A 16357-nucleotide genomic window follows, 5' to 3' on the forward strand; every position below is an offset into this window, starting at 1 on the left:
AAGATAAAAGACCAAATCCAATTAAGCAGCAGAATCAGGAGCAATAAAACGTCCATTAAAGCTGTTTTGGTTGTTTCCATCGTCTATCGGCAGCCGGGCGGACTAATAATCTGTCAGCGAGCCTCTTAACGAGCGCCGGCGCCTCATTCACACGCTAATTAGCAGCTCTCCTGCTCGTTTACTAATCAGCCTCCGATTTGCTTAATCAGCGGTTTAATTGGAGCGATCGTCTCCTGAATGCCAGGAAGCACTGGAGTGTGAGAGTCGAGGGGAATCGAACCGCTGAGTTATGAAACGGATCCGACCTCGACCCTCAGACCTCAGCGCTGCTATCAAAGATCAACACCATCCATCCATCCATCCATCCATCCATCCATCCATTCCATCTATGTTATGTTGATTTAGTTTAGTGAAGAAAAGAAGCCTAAATGTTCACTATAATAGTTGAAGTTCTTTTTCACATGAATCTCATTTATCTTCTTGCTTTAGTGAAGATCGTCTGTTTTCTGGGTTTTTATCAATGTAAAATGAAACTTTTTGTCTTTACTCTGGTTTTCTAACTGTGATGAAAGTTTAACAATCAGATTTAATTCTTTTACCTCCTAGGACCTGACGACACATATGTGGACGTCCTTTTTTTTCAAAAAGAGTGTGTTATTCATAATAATTACAATCATGTCAATAATGACAATATAAATATCATATATATATGTATGTGTGTGTGTGTGTGTGTGTGTGTGTGTGTGTGTGTGTATGTATGTATATGTATATATATATATATATATGTGTGTGTGTGTGTGTGTGTGTGTAATAATCAGGAATGAGATATTATCTGATTATTATATTTATTGGTTGCTCCTTATCCCAAATAACTAGAAGAAACCTTAAATGCAGCCCAACCAAAGCTCAGGTCTTAGAGGTTAAACATGGTGTCTCCACATTTCTTCAGATTTCACTTTTTCTGCTGCACCTTAACTGTTGTTTTCTCACAGAATAAATACAGACAATTTAAACTTTGGCAGAACTGTCAACTAAACCTGTGAAATTTGAGTTTTTCAACTCACAACTTGTGTTTCATGACCTACTAACGTCTAATGAGTGATTCCAGTTGACTACAGCTGCTGACTCCTCTGATCCAGTTTAAACAGAACCATTAGGTCCACTCATTAGAATCAAACACTACAGGGGGAAAGTCTGAGGAGTTCAACAAAGATCTGTAGAAGAAAATCATTGACTTGAACTCAGAAGTTGCCTCAGTTGATGTAAAAATGCCCAAAATTGTCAAGATTGACTCAAAAACGTCCTAAACTGACTGAAGACATGTCTACATGGACATAACTTCACTCAGTTGTTCAAAGTGACTACAGAAATGTCTAAAGTTATTAAAAACCTGTCCAAACTGTAAGTTCACTCAAAATTACTTACAATTATTCTAAAGTGACTGAAAACATTTTGATAAAGATTCAGAAATTGCACAAATTGATTCTGAAGTAAATTGGCTCAAAAATAGTCCAAGGTGGCTGGACATGTCTAAAAATATTCAAAAGTTGCCTGGGATGATGCAGAAATGGTCCAAACTGAGTGATGGAGATGTCTACATTAACTCATAAATTCACTCAACAATTGTCCAACTTGACTAAAATGTCTAAAAAAATTTAAAACTTGCCCAAATTGACACAAAAACAGTTGAAGTCGATTCAAAATGGGTCCAAATGTGTGCAAAACCATTCCGAAGTGACTTTAAACATCTAGAATCATTCACAGGAGTAATTTTGGTCCAGATTTTGTACTGGTTTTTAACTTTTTAGGTCTGGTTTCAGACTGTCTTGGGTGGGTCTTTTTCACCCCAAGAACACCAAACCTACGATCAAGCATGGAGGAGGCAGTATCATGCTCTGGGGCTTTCTAGAAGAGCTTCTGGACTGGTTTCAGATTGGATGTTGGACTGGTTCTGGACTTCCTTGGGCCTGGCTTATGTTTGGTTCCAGTCTTGGTTCTCCTGGTTCTGGATGTGATTTAAAGTTGGTGTAGGATTTATTTCACTCTGGATCTGGTCCTGGATGAGGCCTGGTTTCTGACGTTCTGGGGCGGGTCTTGGACATTCAGGTTTGGTTTTGGTCCAGATTTTGTACTGGTTTTTCCTTTTTTTAGGACTGGTTTTGGACTGTTTCTAAAACTGTTTCAGTTTTGGCTAAAGACTGGTTTCAGACTGTATTCTGACTGGTTCAGGTTTGATTTTGGTCCTTGTTTTAGACTTTTTTAAGGACTGGTTTCAGACTATTTTGGGCAGGCCCTTTTTTTTTTTTTAACCCCAAGGACATCAAACCTTCCATCAAGCATGGTGGTGGCAGTATCATGCTCTGTGGAACTGGAGCTTTACACAAAGTAAATGGAATAATGAAGGAGGAGGATCACCTCCATGTTCTTCAGGAAAACCTAAAATCATCAGCAGAAGGTTGATCTTGGACACAGTTGGATGTTTCAACAGACAATGATCCCAAACACACATCAGACATGGTAAAGAAATGGTTCCATCATCAGAGGACAGTGGAGACGTGGTAGGAATATGAGGACACACTCAGAAAAATGTGGACTTTTTTAAAACTGCAATGTTCAAAGGCTTGTTTGAGAGCTCAGACTCAGTTTCAGGTTAGAATCAGACTGAAGTCCTCATGATGCGTTATGTTAATTAGTGTCCTCACAAAGGCACCATTACCAGTGTGTGTGTTTGTCTCTGAGAGCAGCTGAAGTGTCGATGGATGATGAGGAGGGTGTTAAAGCACCGCCTTCATCATGTTCATCATCTTCATCACTTTAAAATCACACACACACTAACACACACATGCACGTCTTTCTGGCTATATGGGGACGCTCATTAGCATAATCCATAATCAGGACCTAAACCCAAACCTGGTTCTAACCTGAACTCTGAAACAGAACCAGGACTAGGGTGCACCCAACATCTGGACCACCCAGTGGACGGCTGTGGACCAGCTGGTGAAGTGGGCTGTCCACTAATGACGGCCGGCGGTTTGATCCCTTCATGTTTGTTAATATGAGAATGAAGAACTGGTAAAGAGCTTTGAGTCCCACTGAGGTGGAAGTGAGATTTACTCTGAATCTGAGATGGATTAATAAATGAATAAAAATACTTTTAATGTTAAATCAACACCAAAATAATAACTCCTTTAAAAACAGACAAAATCAATAAAATAATGTATTCACTCACATGTTAACTGTAAATAAAAATAAAGTAACACAAAATAATGTCCACATCAAACCTTAATTATCTATTTAATAGTTTCATTTTACTTTTAAACATTATAAAACAGCAAACACACATTTTAAGCAGTATTCGGTGTTTTTTTAAAGGTTAAGACCTAAATGAAACCTTTATTCTAAGATTTTGCTCATAATTGTCTGTAATTTAACAAAATAAATAAAATCTGTAAAACTACACTGAATTATTTACTATTTGTCAGTCCTCAGTAATTATATTCTTTCTTTTAAATAACAGCAAATGTCTTTTTGCTGATTTAAATAAAAAGAATCATTTTATGCCCAAATGTTGTTAAAGTCACAAATAAAAACACAAATATTTAGGGGTTTAATGTGCACATTATTTCTATTTTCTGTCATTTTATTAGTTAATATCAGTCATTTTTACAAAAAGAGAAGAATCTGTAACAAGATTAACATCTTTTTATGAAGTTACAGTAAAACATTCATATTTTAGAGTGATTGTTCAATTTCTGTGCTTCTTTTTCAGTTTATTAATTCAGACGTTAATGATGGAGGTTTTATGGAGGGCTGAGGAGCTCTGCTTCATCTAAATGTTCTCAGCTTAAAAACAGTGAATGAGGAGATGATGAAGGTTCAGGAGTTCTTTGTTCAACCGTTTAAACCTCTGTACCGTCTGCCCTGTTTCTGCTGCTGCTTAATTAATTAATCAATCAATCAATTAGTGTCCCGTTAACGAGGATCCTCCTGCTGATAATTAACTGACAGCTGATTGAATATCTATGATCAATATCGTTATGGTTACACTGATCGGTGATTAAATTAAATCAGTGTGTCCAGATTCATTCAGTTCAGCTTTATTTATGTGAGGAAACAATGATCAATACGATCATTAATACATCAATACGTTAATTAATAAATCAATACATTATTTAATAAATCAATAACGGTCTGATCTGCTGCTCTTCTCTGTTTCTGCTGATAAACGTTTTAAATTAACATGTTTGAAGGTTAACATTAAAATGAATTTATCTGGATGACGTCATCAGGATTCCAGCTCTCTGATTGGCTGCTCAGTAACCAATCAGAGCTTCAGCTGTCTGTTTCTAATTGGCTCCCAGTAAATATTTACCAATTAGATATTTATAAAGCAAACATTTGTTTGTTTATTCAGTAAGAACAAAAACTGATTAACGTCTTTAATGATTCATGACAATAATTAACACATTAGATTAATTATTAAACAGAATTAATCAGTGATGATTTGGATCAATAAGGAATTTAATTATCTGTAAAATTAATCAGATCATAAGTTAGTAGAATCATATTAAAGTATTATAATCATCAGATTTTATAGATTATAAATAACTAATTAGAAAACAAAATAGTGATTTTTTTTTCATAACTGACATAAAATCAGGATTTCTCTGATTTAAAATAAAAAGAATTAAACGTGGCAAATAAAATGAAAGAAGAATAAAAGAAAATGAATCTTTCTGTGAAACAATAAAACTTTAGTTCAAATCAGATTCAAACTAAAAGTGAAGAAATAAAAACATTTAATAAAAACTCTTTATTTTCTTTATTTGCTGATTTAAATCTTTATGAACAGATTCTGACATTAAAACTCGGAAACAATCATCATAAATAAGCAGGAGCAGCTGATTATTATGGGATGGATGGAAGCGGAGCTGCAGGTCGGAGGTCGGACGTGTGGAAGTGGCTCTGACTGGGGCTGTTATCTGCCCCCCCGCCGCCCTGATGCCCCTGGGGTATTAAAGCTGCAGCTCCTCCTTAATCCTCCCTCAGCTGCGTTTAGCTCCGAGAAACACGGAGGAAGAGAAACACCTCAGATGATTGATTATGGCTCTAAAGCTGTCAGAAAATGAACCGATTAATTAATGATCAATAATTAGTATTGATCCTCTGATAACTGTAAGAAATATTATTAGTGGACTTAAACTCTGGTTATTCTGATTATAAATCTAAATAAAGCTGCAGCAGTTCGTGAATTTAATTATTTCTACAAAACAAACATTAAACAGAATAATTATAATAATTATAATGTTTGTTACAGACGCTCTGATAGTTTTTATATTTCATTTATTTTTTTATCTGCACAGAAAAACGTTAAACAGAAGCTCTGATGAATTCATCTTCTTAATTCTAATAAAACCTGCAGATTCGTTTTAATTAAGATTTAAAATAACGAGAAGAAAAAATTAAGATTCAAACATTTAAAAATGATTCCTAGAAAATGTTCTCATCGTTTCTACAGAAAAGATTTTAAATAAAAGGAGAGTTTGGGCAAATAAAGAAACTAAATACAGCTAAAAATAAAAATAAATACAATTAAATCTGAAGAGAATCAAAGGTTTAATAAAGATCTGAGCAGAAACAAGAAAAACAGAAGAAACATGAAAATAAAAAGATTATTAAAAAAGCAAAACGCAGCGAATTATGGAAGAAAGATGTTCAGAGTTCTGTTGGTAAAATGAGAGAAGAAACCCGCCGCTGGTCCAGACTGACGGAGGAAAAAACAAATAAAAACAAAAAGAAACGAAAATAAAAACATTAGAATTAAAAACACCAGCAGCGGCTCAGCGGAGCGACTTGTCCTGAAATTAGTCACACACACACACACACACACACACACACACACACACACACACACGCTCCGTCCATCAGACCTCCTCCGGTCCTCTCCGCTGGATTCTCCTCCTCTCCGCTCCTCTCCGGTGGATTAACGGGACTCTTGTCGTGTTTCGGTGTAAATAAAGGAACCGGAGCCCCCACCCCCACGCCGCCCCTCCCTCCGGTCATGTGACGGTGAACCGGTTTAATGAGGCTCCGGTGTCTCCGCCGTCCAGACCTGGACATGGAGGCGGCAGCGGCGTAGCGCAGCGGGCAGGAGGAGGACGGACACCGCGCTGCAGCTGCCGGAGACCCGCAGAGACCCGCAGCTGCTGCCGGAACTTTCCTGAGTGCGGAGCTGGAAGTGTGCGGGACGATGCGGGACAAACAGAGTTGGAGTCTGTGCGTAAAGAGGCAGTAGAGTCGGAGTTTGGATAAAGTTTCTCCACTCTGACGGGACAGAGTCAGACCGAACTGAAGCCGGTCCGGTCCGGTCCGGTTCTCCAGAACAATGCCTCGTCCCGGCAGGAACACGTACAGCGACCAGAAACCTCCGTACTCCTACATCTCCCTGACGGCCATGGCCATCCAGAGCTGCCCGGAGAAGATGCTGCCGCTCAGCGAGATCTACAAGTTCATCATGGACCGCTTCCCGTACTACCGGGAGAACACGCAGCGCTGGCAGAACTCTCTGCGCCACAACCTGTCCTTCAACGACTGCTTCATCAAGATCCCCCGCAGACCGGACCAGCCCGGGAAGGGCAGCTTCTGGGCGCTGCACCCGAACTGCGGCGACATGTTCGAGAACGGGAGTTTTCTGCGGCGCAGGAAGCGCTTCAAGGTGGGCAGCCTGCAGCCGCCCGACCCGTTGGGTCCCAGCAAGCCGCAGGACGCCGCGCACTTCCTCCAGCAGCAGGCCAAGCTGCGGCTCAGCGCGCTGCACGCCGCCGCGCACCTGCCGCCGATGCCGGCCGGATACAACCTGAGCTCCGCGCCGCCGTCCGGCTTCAAGCATCCGTTCGCCATCGAGAACATCATCGCCCGGGAGTACAAGGTCCCCGGCGGCCTGGCGGCCTTCAGCCCCGCCGGATACCCGCTGCACAGCCAGCTGCCGCCCGCCTGGCCGCACATGTACGGCTCCGGGATGATGGACCCGGCGGCGCCCATCGGTGACTACTCGGCCTACGGGATGCCGTTAAAGTCCATCTGCCACGGACAGACGCTGCCCGCCATCCCGGTGCCCATCAAACCGACGCCCGGCTCGGTGCCCGGGCTGCCGGGGCTCCCCGCCCACATCCCGGCCTTCCTGGCGAACTCTCCCCAGTCCCTGAGCCCCACGTCCCCGCAGACCGGACAGAGCAGCCCGGCGGCGCCCGGAGAGACGCTGCAGTCCGCGGTGACGGTTCACTGACCGGAGCCGGTTCACGTTAATTTACCGAAAAGTACACAACATCTGGCTGTGACCTCTGACCTGCAGCAGAATAAAACCACTTTTATTCACTTTTACTCCAGTTTCCTTCCGTTTCATTTCAGTTTAACTCCAGTTTTATTCCACGTTTTCAGCTTTTATTCCTTTTTATTTCAGATTTCCTCCCTTTTTATTCAGCTTCATTTAATTTCATTCCAGCTTTCTTCTGTTTTATTCCAGATTTATTTTTGATTTATTTCAGTTTTGTTAAGTTTATTTGGTTTTCTTCATTTTTTTCCAGTTTATTTGATTTATTTGGATATCATCAGTTTTTCTTTCATTTTTTTCTTTTTCTCCGTTTCTCTTTCTTTTCTCTTTCTTTTTTCCCCATTTTTCCTTCATTTTTCTCCGTTTTTCTTCCACTTTCTTGTGTTTTCTGCTCGTTTTTCTTCCACTCTGTCCTCCTTCCTGCCTCTTTGCTTCACGGATCGCTGGATCTGCTTCTGAGTCTTTCTGGAGCTTTTGTTTGCTTCTTTTCTTCGCGCTGAATGCAGTCAGATTAATGACTCTTTAACTCTTTAACTCTTCAGTCTTTCTGCTGCTTCTTTTCTTCTGAGGATGATGAGGACTGTAGGTGTATTATGGGATGTTTTGCTGCTGTCTTTGTGCCGCTGCATGCTGAACTCTTTGTATTTTCTGGTTTTTGGGGTTTTGAAGCTGAAAGCATGAACTCTGCTCTTCATCACATCATTAAAGGATTCCTGCAGTTCTCAGAGCAAACCTCATTTTTATCTAAATTAAATTCTCTAAAAGGCCTGAAATCCTTTAATTCTCTGATTTTCTGCTGATTTATTTGATCTTTCAGCTCAAAACTGAAGTAATTTAAATTTACTGTCAGATGAGGTAAAAATCTTCTGAACATTTGCTTGAAAAACGACTAAAGAATAGTTTTAATTTAATTAGGTGAATGTGTTTGGTCCATTTTCTTAATTAAATGAACCAATAATTCACTTTAATGACGGACTGTGAGCCTGAAGAGGAGCAGATTTATTCCTCTGATGTGATTAAACTCCAGATAAATGTTTTATTTCTGCTTTAATTTCACCTCCGGCTCATAAAAGTCTTTTTAAACCTTCAGTTTTTCTTTTATTCTAATGTAAAAACATAAAACCTGATTTTATTCTGTCTTTTTTGGGCCTCGGATCAGAAACTAAAGCTTCATTTTATTCAGTTTTCTGATTCTGTGATCAAAATGATTGATCACCTAAAATAAATTCATATTCTATATTCTTCCTCTTCGGCTGCTTTTCTCTGTTTTTGTACAAATCACTTAAAACTGTTTCTTTGAATGTATTCGGACAAAAAAGGCAGAAAATCAACATTCAGACTAAAAAACAGCATAAAAATTGACAGTAATCCAAATAAAATGAATGAATCTCATATTTAGACGTTAAAACTGTAAAATTAATGAAATTAAATAAAATAAAAACTGATCCTTATCTCAGTGACGAGTTCTCAGTTTTTAATCCGATAAATTCTCATTTATTTAACTTTAATGAACAAACTGACTTTTAATTGAGTATTTTCTTCCTTTTCTTCAATGAAATGTTGAGTTTCTATTTAAATTATAAAATCTGATTTATTTAGCAGCTAAACAACATAAAAACATCATTTTTCCTGTTTGCTCCTCGCACCAACAGAAGCTGAATTATTAAATAATTTTAATCCAATAAACAGAAATAATCACAACTTGTTGACTGAAAATAAATGTAATTATGAATAGTTTTGATGCCGTTTAAATCAGACGTTTGCTTCAGTTTTATGTTTAATTTGACTGAAATCAAAGAGACTCATTCTGAGTTTAGAGTTTTTATTTAATCTTCTTTCAGACTCCACTAATAATAATAATAATAATAATAAAAATAACGTCTTTTATTGCTTCATTTATGTGTTTTTGCTCAGATAAATGTGATTTTCTCAGAGACGTCGGGTTTTAACGTGACGGTTTTAAATCAATCATAAAAAAACAGAGAAAAGCAGCAAATTAGGAAACTGTAAAAGACAAATATTTAATTTCTTGCTTGTTTTTTTAAAATCACAACTATTTATTCTGATTCAAATGAAGATAAATTCACCCAAAATCCTTTAACAGGCAGAAAACAATAGAAAGCTAGACACCGTCAGTGATGGGTGGATTCTGGATCAATAATGGTCACACATTAATATCACACACTGATCGTCTAAATGAGGATTTTACTGCACAGTTTTTCTCCGTATTTATGTGAATCTGCTGCTGCTTTACGTTTATTTCATCTGAAGTAAAATGTGATTCTAATAAACATGTGGAGCAAATTCCTGATCAATAATCAATGATCGATTAAACGTGGACCTTCAGGAAACATTTACTGGTTTTATTGTTGTCAGATGAATCTGAGGATTTATGTCACAATATTTACCGACCGACGTATTAACAACTGATTCTGATTGATTATTGATCAGAATGTTTGTTCTCATCAGCTGATCGGTAAAATTCAATCAAGTTATTGTTAATCAAACATTTATTTTAGCTAAATAATTATCTTTAACTAAAAATGTTTACTTAGTTTGAATCATTTATTGTTTTTTGCTGACAATTAGCTAACGATTCAATACGTTTAGTTAACTGTGATCATTTTTAGCTACATTTATATCTTTTATTTACTTTTAGAAAACAATTGAGCAACATTTATTGCTTTAAGCTAACAATTAACAATTTAATGCGTTTACCTAACTACCTATTATTTTTAGTTAGACTTTTATTTTAGCTCAGAATTATAACTTTTAGCTAGCTGCTATTTATCTATCCTCTATACAACGCTTATGTCAGGGTGCTGGAGTCTATCCCAGCTGACTCGGTGAAGGCAGGGGACACCCTGGACAGGTCACCAGTCTGTCACAGGGCTACATATACAGACACACAATCACACTCACATTCACATCTACGGACAATTTAGAGTGATCAATTAACCTCAGCATGCTTTTGGACTGTGGGAGGAAGCCGGAGTACCCGGAGAAAACCCACGCATGCACAGGGAGAACATGCAAACTCCATGCAGAAAGATCCCAGGCCGGGATTTGAACCGGGGATCTTCTTGCTGCAAGGCGACAGTGCTAACCACTACTGACTGTGCTAGCTGCTATTTACTTTTAGCTAAATGGTAATTTTAGCTAAAAATGTTTACTTTGAGAAAACAGTTTAGAATCATTTATTGCTTTTAGCCTAACGATTAGCTGGCTAACAATTAGCTAACGATTTAATATGATAGGTAGCCTTGATTACTTTTAGCCATTTAGTTTAGCTCACATTTATAATTTTTAGCTAGCTATTATTTACTTTCAGCTAAACATTAATTAATTTCAACTAAAAACATTTACTTTTAGAAAACAGTTAAGAATAATTTATCGTTTCTGGGTAACCTCTAGCTGACTTACAATTAGCTAACGATTCAGTTTATTTATCTAATTTGATTACTTTCAGCTAGTCTTATTAAGCCACATTTATAATTTAGCAAGATATATTACTTTTTGCTGAATAGTTAATTGTAAACTAAAGTTTACTTTTAGAAAGATCTTTAGAATCATTTATTGCTTTAGATAATTATTAGCTGGCTAACAATTAGTTAACAAATTTCAATACATTTAGTAATCTTGACTACTTTTGCTAGCCTTTAATTTTAGTTCACATTCATAACTTAGCTAGCATTATTGCTTTTAGCTAAAATTAATTACTTCAAAAATGTTTACTTTCAGAAAACAGTTTAGAATCTTCTATTGCTTTTGGCTAACAGTGAACTCACTAACTAGCAAACAATTAATGCGATTAGCAAACCTTCATTACTTTTGGCTAGCCATTTAATTTAGCTAACATTTATAACTTTTAGCTAATTGCTATTTACTTTGAGCAAAATATTCCACAGACTTAAATTAAAAATATGTACTTTTAGAAAAACAGTTTAGAATCATTTATGCTTTTAGCTAATGATAAGCTAACAATTCAATACATTTGCCTAACTACTTATTACTTTTTAATTTTAGCAAGCCAATTATTTTAGCTCACATTTATAACTTAGCTAGCTATTCTTTACTTTCAGCTGAATCGTAATAATTTCAACTAAAAATGTTTACTTTTAGAAACAGTTTAGAATCATTATTGCTTTAAGCTAACAATTCGGTCACGATTCAGTACATTTAGCTAACTACCAATTACTTTTAGTTTTAGCTAGCCTTCTGTTTTAGCTCATATTTGTATCTGTTAGCTAGCGGGCTATTTACTTTCAGCTAAATATGCTTTAATTTCAACTAAAATATTTACTTTAGGGAAAATAATTTATTGTTTTTAGCTAAGGATTAGCTGACTAACATTACTTAATGATCAAAAACATTTACCTAACTAATTATTACTTTTAGCTAGATATTTCTTTTACCTCACAATTAAAACATTAGCTAATTATATAGAGACCAGGAAAAGCAGTGCTGGCAGTGGTACTGATGTAATAACTATAACCCCATAATAACTGAAAAAAATGTCCAAAATTACTAAAATTGGATCCAAAATGATCAAATATAAACTTTTTCTAAATGACTCAAGTGAAAGGAAGTCAAGTTTTTTCTCAATCAGATTGTCCACAATGACCCAATTCTTGTCTAAAATGACAAAAGACTCTAAAATGACTCTAATCTGTCCAAATACCCAAACCCTGTCCAAACTGACTCAGTTCTTGTCCTAAATGACTCAAAGTTTGTCTGAAACGACAAAAACATCTCTAAATTGACCAAAAACGTGAAATATTATTAAAAATGCATCCAAATCGGTCAAAAAATCTCTCTAAAATGACTCAAGTGATGAGAATCTTCAAAGAAATATACATATTGGAAAAATATTTGGCATTTTCCTGAGAGTAGGGTTAGCAAACAACACAAAGCGTGGAATAAAAATGCTTCCATTGATGTGAAAGCTGATAGTTTATTACCTATTATTGATTGAGAAAGCTGTTGAGTTTTCAAACATTTAGAAGCCCAAACGTCCTTCAGTTCTGGAATGTTCCAGATCTTTGACAGATTTCCCAGCGTATGTAAACTTGTGTTGTATGTTTTGCTGTTTGAACAGTAGCCGTCTGTCCGCTGCTGAATTAGCAGCAGGCAGCGTCTGGGCGGCCGTCAGGGATTATCCAGTTAACACTTCCCTGGTGTCAAACACAATTGTGCTTCGTCAATGCGTTTAGGTCTTGGTTGCGTTGCCGAGAGACGGCGAGTGTTTTGGTAAAAATGTGGGTCTGTGGCGCCCCCCACCTCCACCTCCTGACCACACACAAGTTCAACACACCGGCTTTAAACAGGAAGACTGAAAACAAATAACACACAGAACCGCTTTCAGCCATTTACTGGGCTCAAGTGGTGCCAGAAGAGTACAAGAAATGAGATTAAACCAAGAAACTTTACTGGAAGATTCATTTCCTTAACCTCAAACCAGAAATCAGAACATAACTTCTTACAGAGACAAGTAAATAATCTGATTATTGAAATCAAAACAGCAAAACAGACTTCATAATGTCCAGAATTTTTTTTAAAAATGTGAAAAGATTCAATTAAAACTAATCAGACAGGTTCATGTAACAATAAAATAAAACAGCAGAAAGACCATATGGACACATAAAAGCAGTAAAATTAATTTATTATATTAATATGCCAGAAAAAATGAGCATTATTTAACATTTTTGGTATTCCATCTATAAAATAACACACAAAACATTCACATTTTTACAGAAAATAAAATTAATTTTACAGTTTTGACTGCAAAATTACAACATTTTATGACATTCAAATGCACGAGTTATTTTAAAGAAAACCTCGATAGTTAGAACCAAATATTTTTAAGAATAATGTTTTTAATCGTTATTTTAAAGTTATTAACGGCCTGTTTAAATACAACAGAGAAACAAGATTGGACAAAACTACCCAACAAGGTTGAAGACACTGGCTTAACTTCTGGATTAACCTATCGCTAATGCTAATGGTAAAACTGAGAGGTAAATAATAGCAACATGTACCAGCAATATCTGATTTTTTTTGTGACTTTACTAATAAATAACCACACATTTAGTTGAGTTTGTGGTAAATAAAAGCTCAGTTTTTGGTCTCCCCCATTTAATGAGTTTCATGACGCTAAATTTATCGTCTTACATTGAGAAAACATAAAGTTCTTGTGTAATGCATGTTTTTGTTGAAACATATTTCACTGCAAAACCAACAGCAGTTTCAGTTTCAACTCTAAAACCGTCCTACAGCTTCATAACAAGATTCAAGAAGATTCAAGAACTTCAGACGTTTTAACGTTAGAATCAGCTGAGACATGACAGCTGATAGGGGGCCTGATAATGACTTTTATTCTCACACCAACTTAATTTGTACGTTACCCACAAAAAAGTACAAATGAGCGTTGAACAATGTGCTGAGACAGAACCAGAAGAAACAAACCTTCTGAACATGAAACCAGAACTAAAACAGACTTTAAATGTCGCAGAGTTCTTCCTGTAACTCTCAGGCGTCTGAACATAAACAGACTTTTAACATCGAGGATTTCAGTTTCACTCGAAACAAACCCAAAGACTCAAAGCGTGGTAATTAGAGATGAATCTCTGCAGGAAGTCGACGTGGGCTGTTGACTCTGCTGTAATTAATCACCTGCTGCCGTTAGTGTTGCTTAATTAGAAGCTCCGGTTGGAGGCGTGACGACCAAAACGCTAATTAACAAACTGAGATCAGGCTGAGGAGGAGAACAACAAGAACAACATGATGGTGATGATGATGGTGATGATGATGATGATGACACGCCGTGCAGAGCCACAAACAACACATGGCTTATTTACTTTGATGAATGAATTCATCGGATGATGAAACGCCGTGAAAGAAGACTTTAGTCGTCAATAAGACATGAAGGACGAGACGACTTCCATGAATTCATCTGATAGTTCCAATCGATCTGGTGATAAAATGACGGAAAAAAGAGAAAAATACTCAAAAGTATTGATGGTAAATGACCGATAGAATAAATGTTGTTCTTCTCTGATCATCAAACCTAAACCAGAAAACCTTCAGTTTAAAGTGGTTTGTGATGAAAACAGCATCAAATCTTCACCTCTCAACTTCAGATTTACATCATTTATCAGCCAGAAACAGTTCAAACTCAAACAACCGTCTGATTTTATTGTATTGTGAACCAAGCCTGAACTTTAACATGATGATCAATCAAAATCCCTTCATTCCACATTTAAAGATTTACTAAAAATGAAGCGTTTTCACCACAATGAGGAAACATTCAGAGAGTTTTCAAGTTGAACTGCAGGCAGTGTCTTCATGAAGACTGAGAGGAAAACCAATAAAAGAACTGCAGCAGAAACAGAGAACAGAGGATCTAGCTGTTGGAGATCCATCCAGCATGGAGGAACATCTTCTACAGATGATGAGCAGAGTAGAGAGGAAAAGTCTGGAAACATGGAGTTTCCAGGAATATCTACAGGATGAGGATGTAGGAAATCTGAGAAAAAATAAAAGTACATCTAATGAATAGATTTTCATACTTTCATGTTCAAAAATGAGCCATTATATGATAATATTCTAACAGGATGACTCAGAAAAAGTCAGAAATGACACAAAAATCCTCCAGAATGACTCAGAAATGGTCTAGAATGAATCAACAGCTGTCTGAAACTTAAGGTGACTCAAAAATTGTGCAAAAGGCAAAAAAATATTTCTACATGACAACAAAACTTCCCAAAAGACTTAACATTTGTATAAAATCACTTAAAAATGTCTAAAATGACCCAAAACATGTTCACAGTGATCTTAAAAACAAAATGACTTCATGTGTACAAAATGACCCACAAATTCTAAAATCTGACTTAAAATGTGTTTAAAAGCAATAAATACATTGGAGATGTGTTCAGCATGGTGACTGATGGTGAAACATCTTTAACATGTTGAACTAATGCTCTGGTTTCCCATGGTGCACTGGGGTAAACTGTCTTCTTCACGTCATAAATCATCTTCAGTGTCTCTGGTTTCTGAGGGTCCTTCAGGGAGATCATAACTCTGTAGAACTACTGACCCGTCACATGTTCTGAGCTCATTAATCTGACAGGTGGATCAGCTGATTGATGCTCACCTGGGGGGAGCTAAGACTCATTGACCTGCAGAGTTAAACTGGTTTCTGATCAGCTGATCTCAACTAAACTTCTTAAAGCTTCTGATTGGAGGTGTCTGATCAGCTGATTGACTGCCGTTAAACTTCAAAGAGTTCCAGGAGTTCATTAACGAGCTGTAGTCCGTCACTGTCGCTATGACGACAGGATGACTGATGGAGGGAAAGTATAACAACCAGAAAGGAAATGCTAACCTGTTAGCGACACGAACCAAACTAACCACCAGCTAATCGTCAACCGGTCTGTTCTGGTCTGTTCTACAAGATGTTTCACCTCCAGAGAGATCAAACCTGGATGTTAAACTGAGCTAAGTAATGTGTAGCTAATGTTTATCCTAGCTGCTAAACTAGCTAACCTGAAGCATGCTAGTTAGCTAATAGGATCCTACCCATTCTACTCATTTTTTCAGTTAAACTGTTGAACTTGGATAGTCAATAAATGACACTGTTAGCTCTTTAGCATGAAGGCTAATTCTGTGAAGCTAGACAGTTTTAGGAGCTAAATTGTTAAACTGAACTGGTATCTAAAATTAGCTTATTTTAAACTAAACTTTCACTAACCTTTATATCGTAAGACTTCTGTTTTAGCTGTTTTAGCTGCTAAATTAGCTAACCTGAATCATGTGAGTTAGCTTATAGTTTCCTACACATTTTTGAAGGTAAACTGTTAGCTAACTTGTAGTAAACTTCGATAGCTAATAAATGGAACTGTTAGCTTTCTAGCATGAAGGCTAATTCAGTGAAACTTTACTATTTTGGCAGCTAAATTGTTAAACCAAACCATGAGCTGATTTTAACCAGTAATGTTAACCTACTTTAGATGCTTAATTAGCCAAGCT

At 37.0% G+C, this 16357-nt stretch overlaps 1 protein-coding gene across 1 annotated transcript; it reads left to right on the forward strand.

Moving 5' to 3' along the window:
• Positions 1-5909: 5909 nt before the first annotated feature.
• Positions 5910-8119, forward strand: LOC110961171 (forkhead box protein B1-like). Its single transcript, XM_022208679.2, has one exon. It carries the CDS (start codon positions 6386-6388, stop codon positions 7283-7285), a length of 900 nt encoding a protein of 299 aa, XP_022064371.2. The 5' UTR covers positions 5910-6385; the 3' UTR covers positions 7286-8119.
• The last annotated feature ends 8238 nt before the right edge of the window (positions 8120-16357 follow it).

The sequence above is a fragment of the Acanthochromis polyacanthus genome, chromosome 2 (genome assembly GCF_021347895.1).
Source record: "Acanthochromis polyacanthus isolate Apoly-LR-REF ecotype Palm Island chromosome 2, KAUST_Apoly_ChrSc, whole genome shotgun sequence".
Lineage (NCBI taxonomy): Eukaryota > Metazoa > Chordata > Actinopteri > Pomacentridae > Acanthochromis > Acanthochromis polyacanthus.

Bases quoted from the DNA above. Each gene is read 5' to 3' on its own strand.
- LOC110961171 (XM_022208679.2), top strand. From the start codon at position 6,386: ATGCCTCGTCCCGGCAGGAACACGTACAGCGACCAGAAACCTCCGTAC.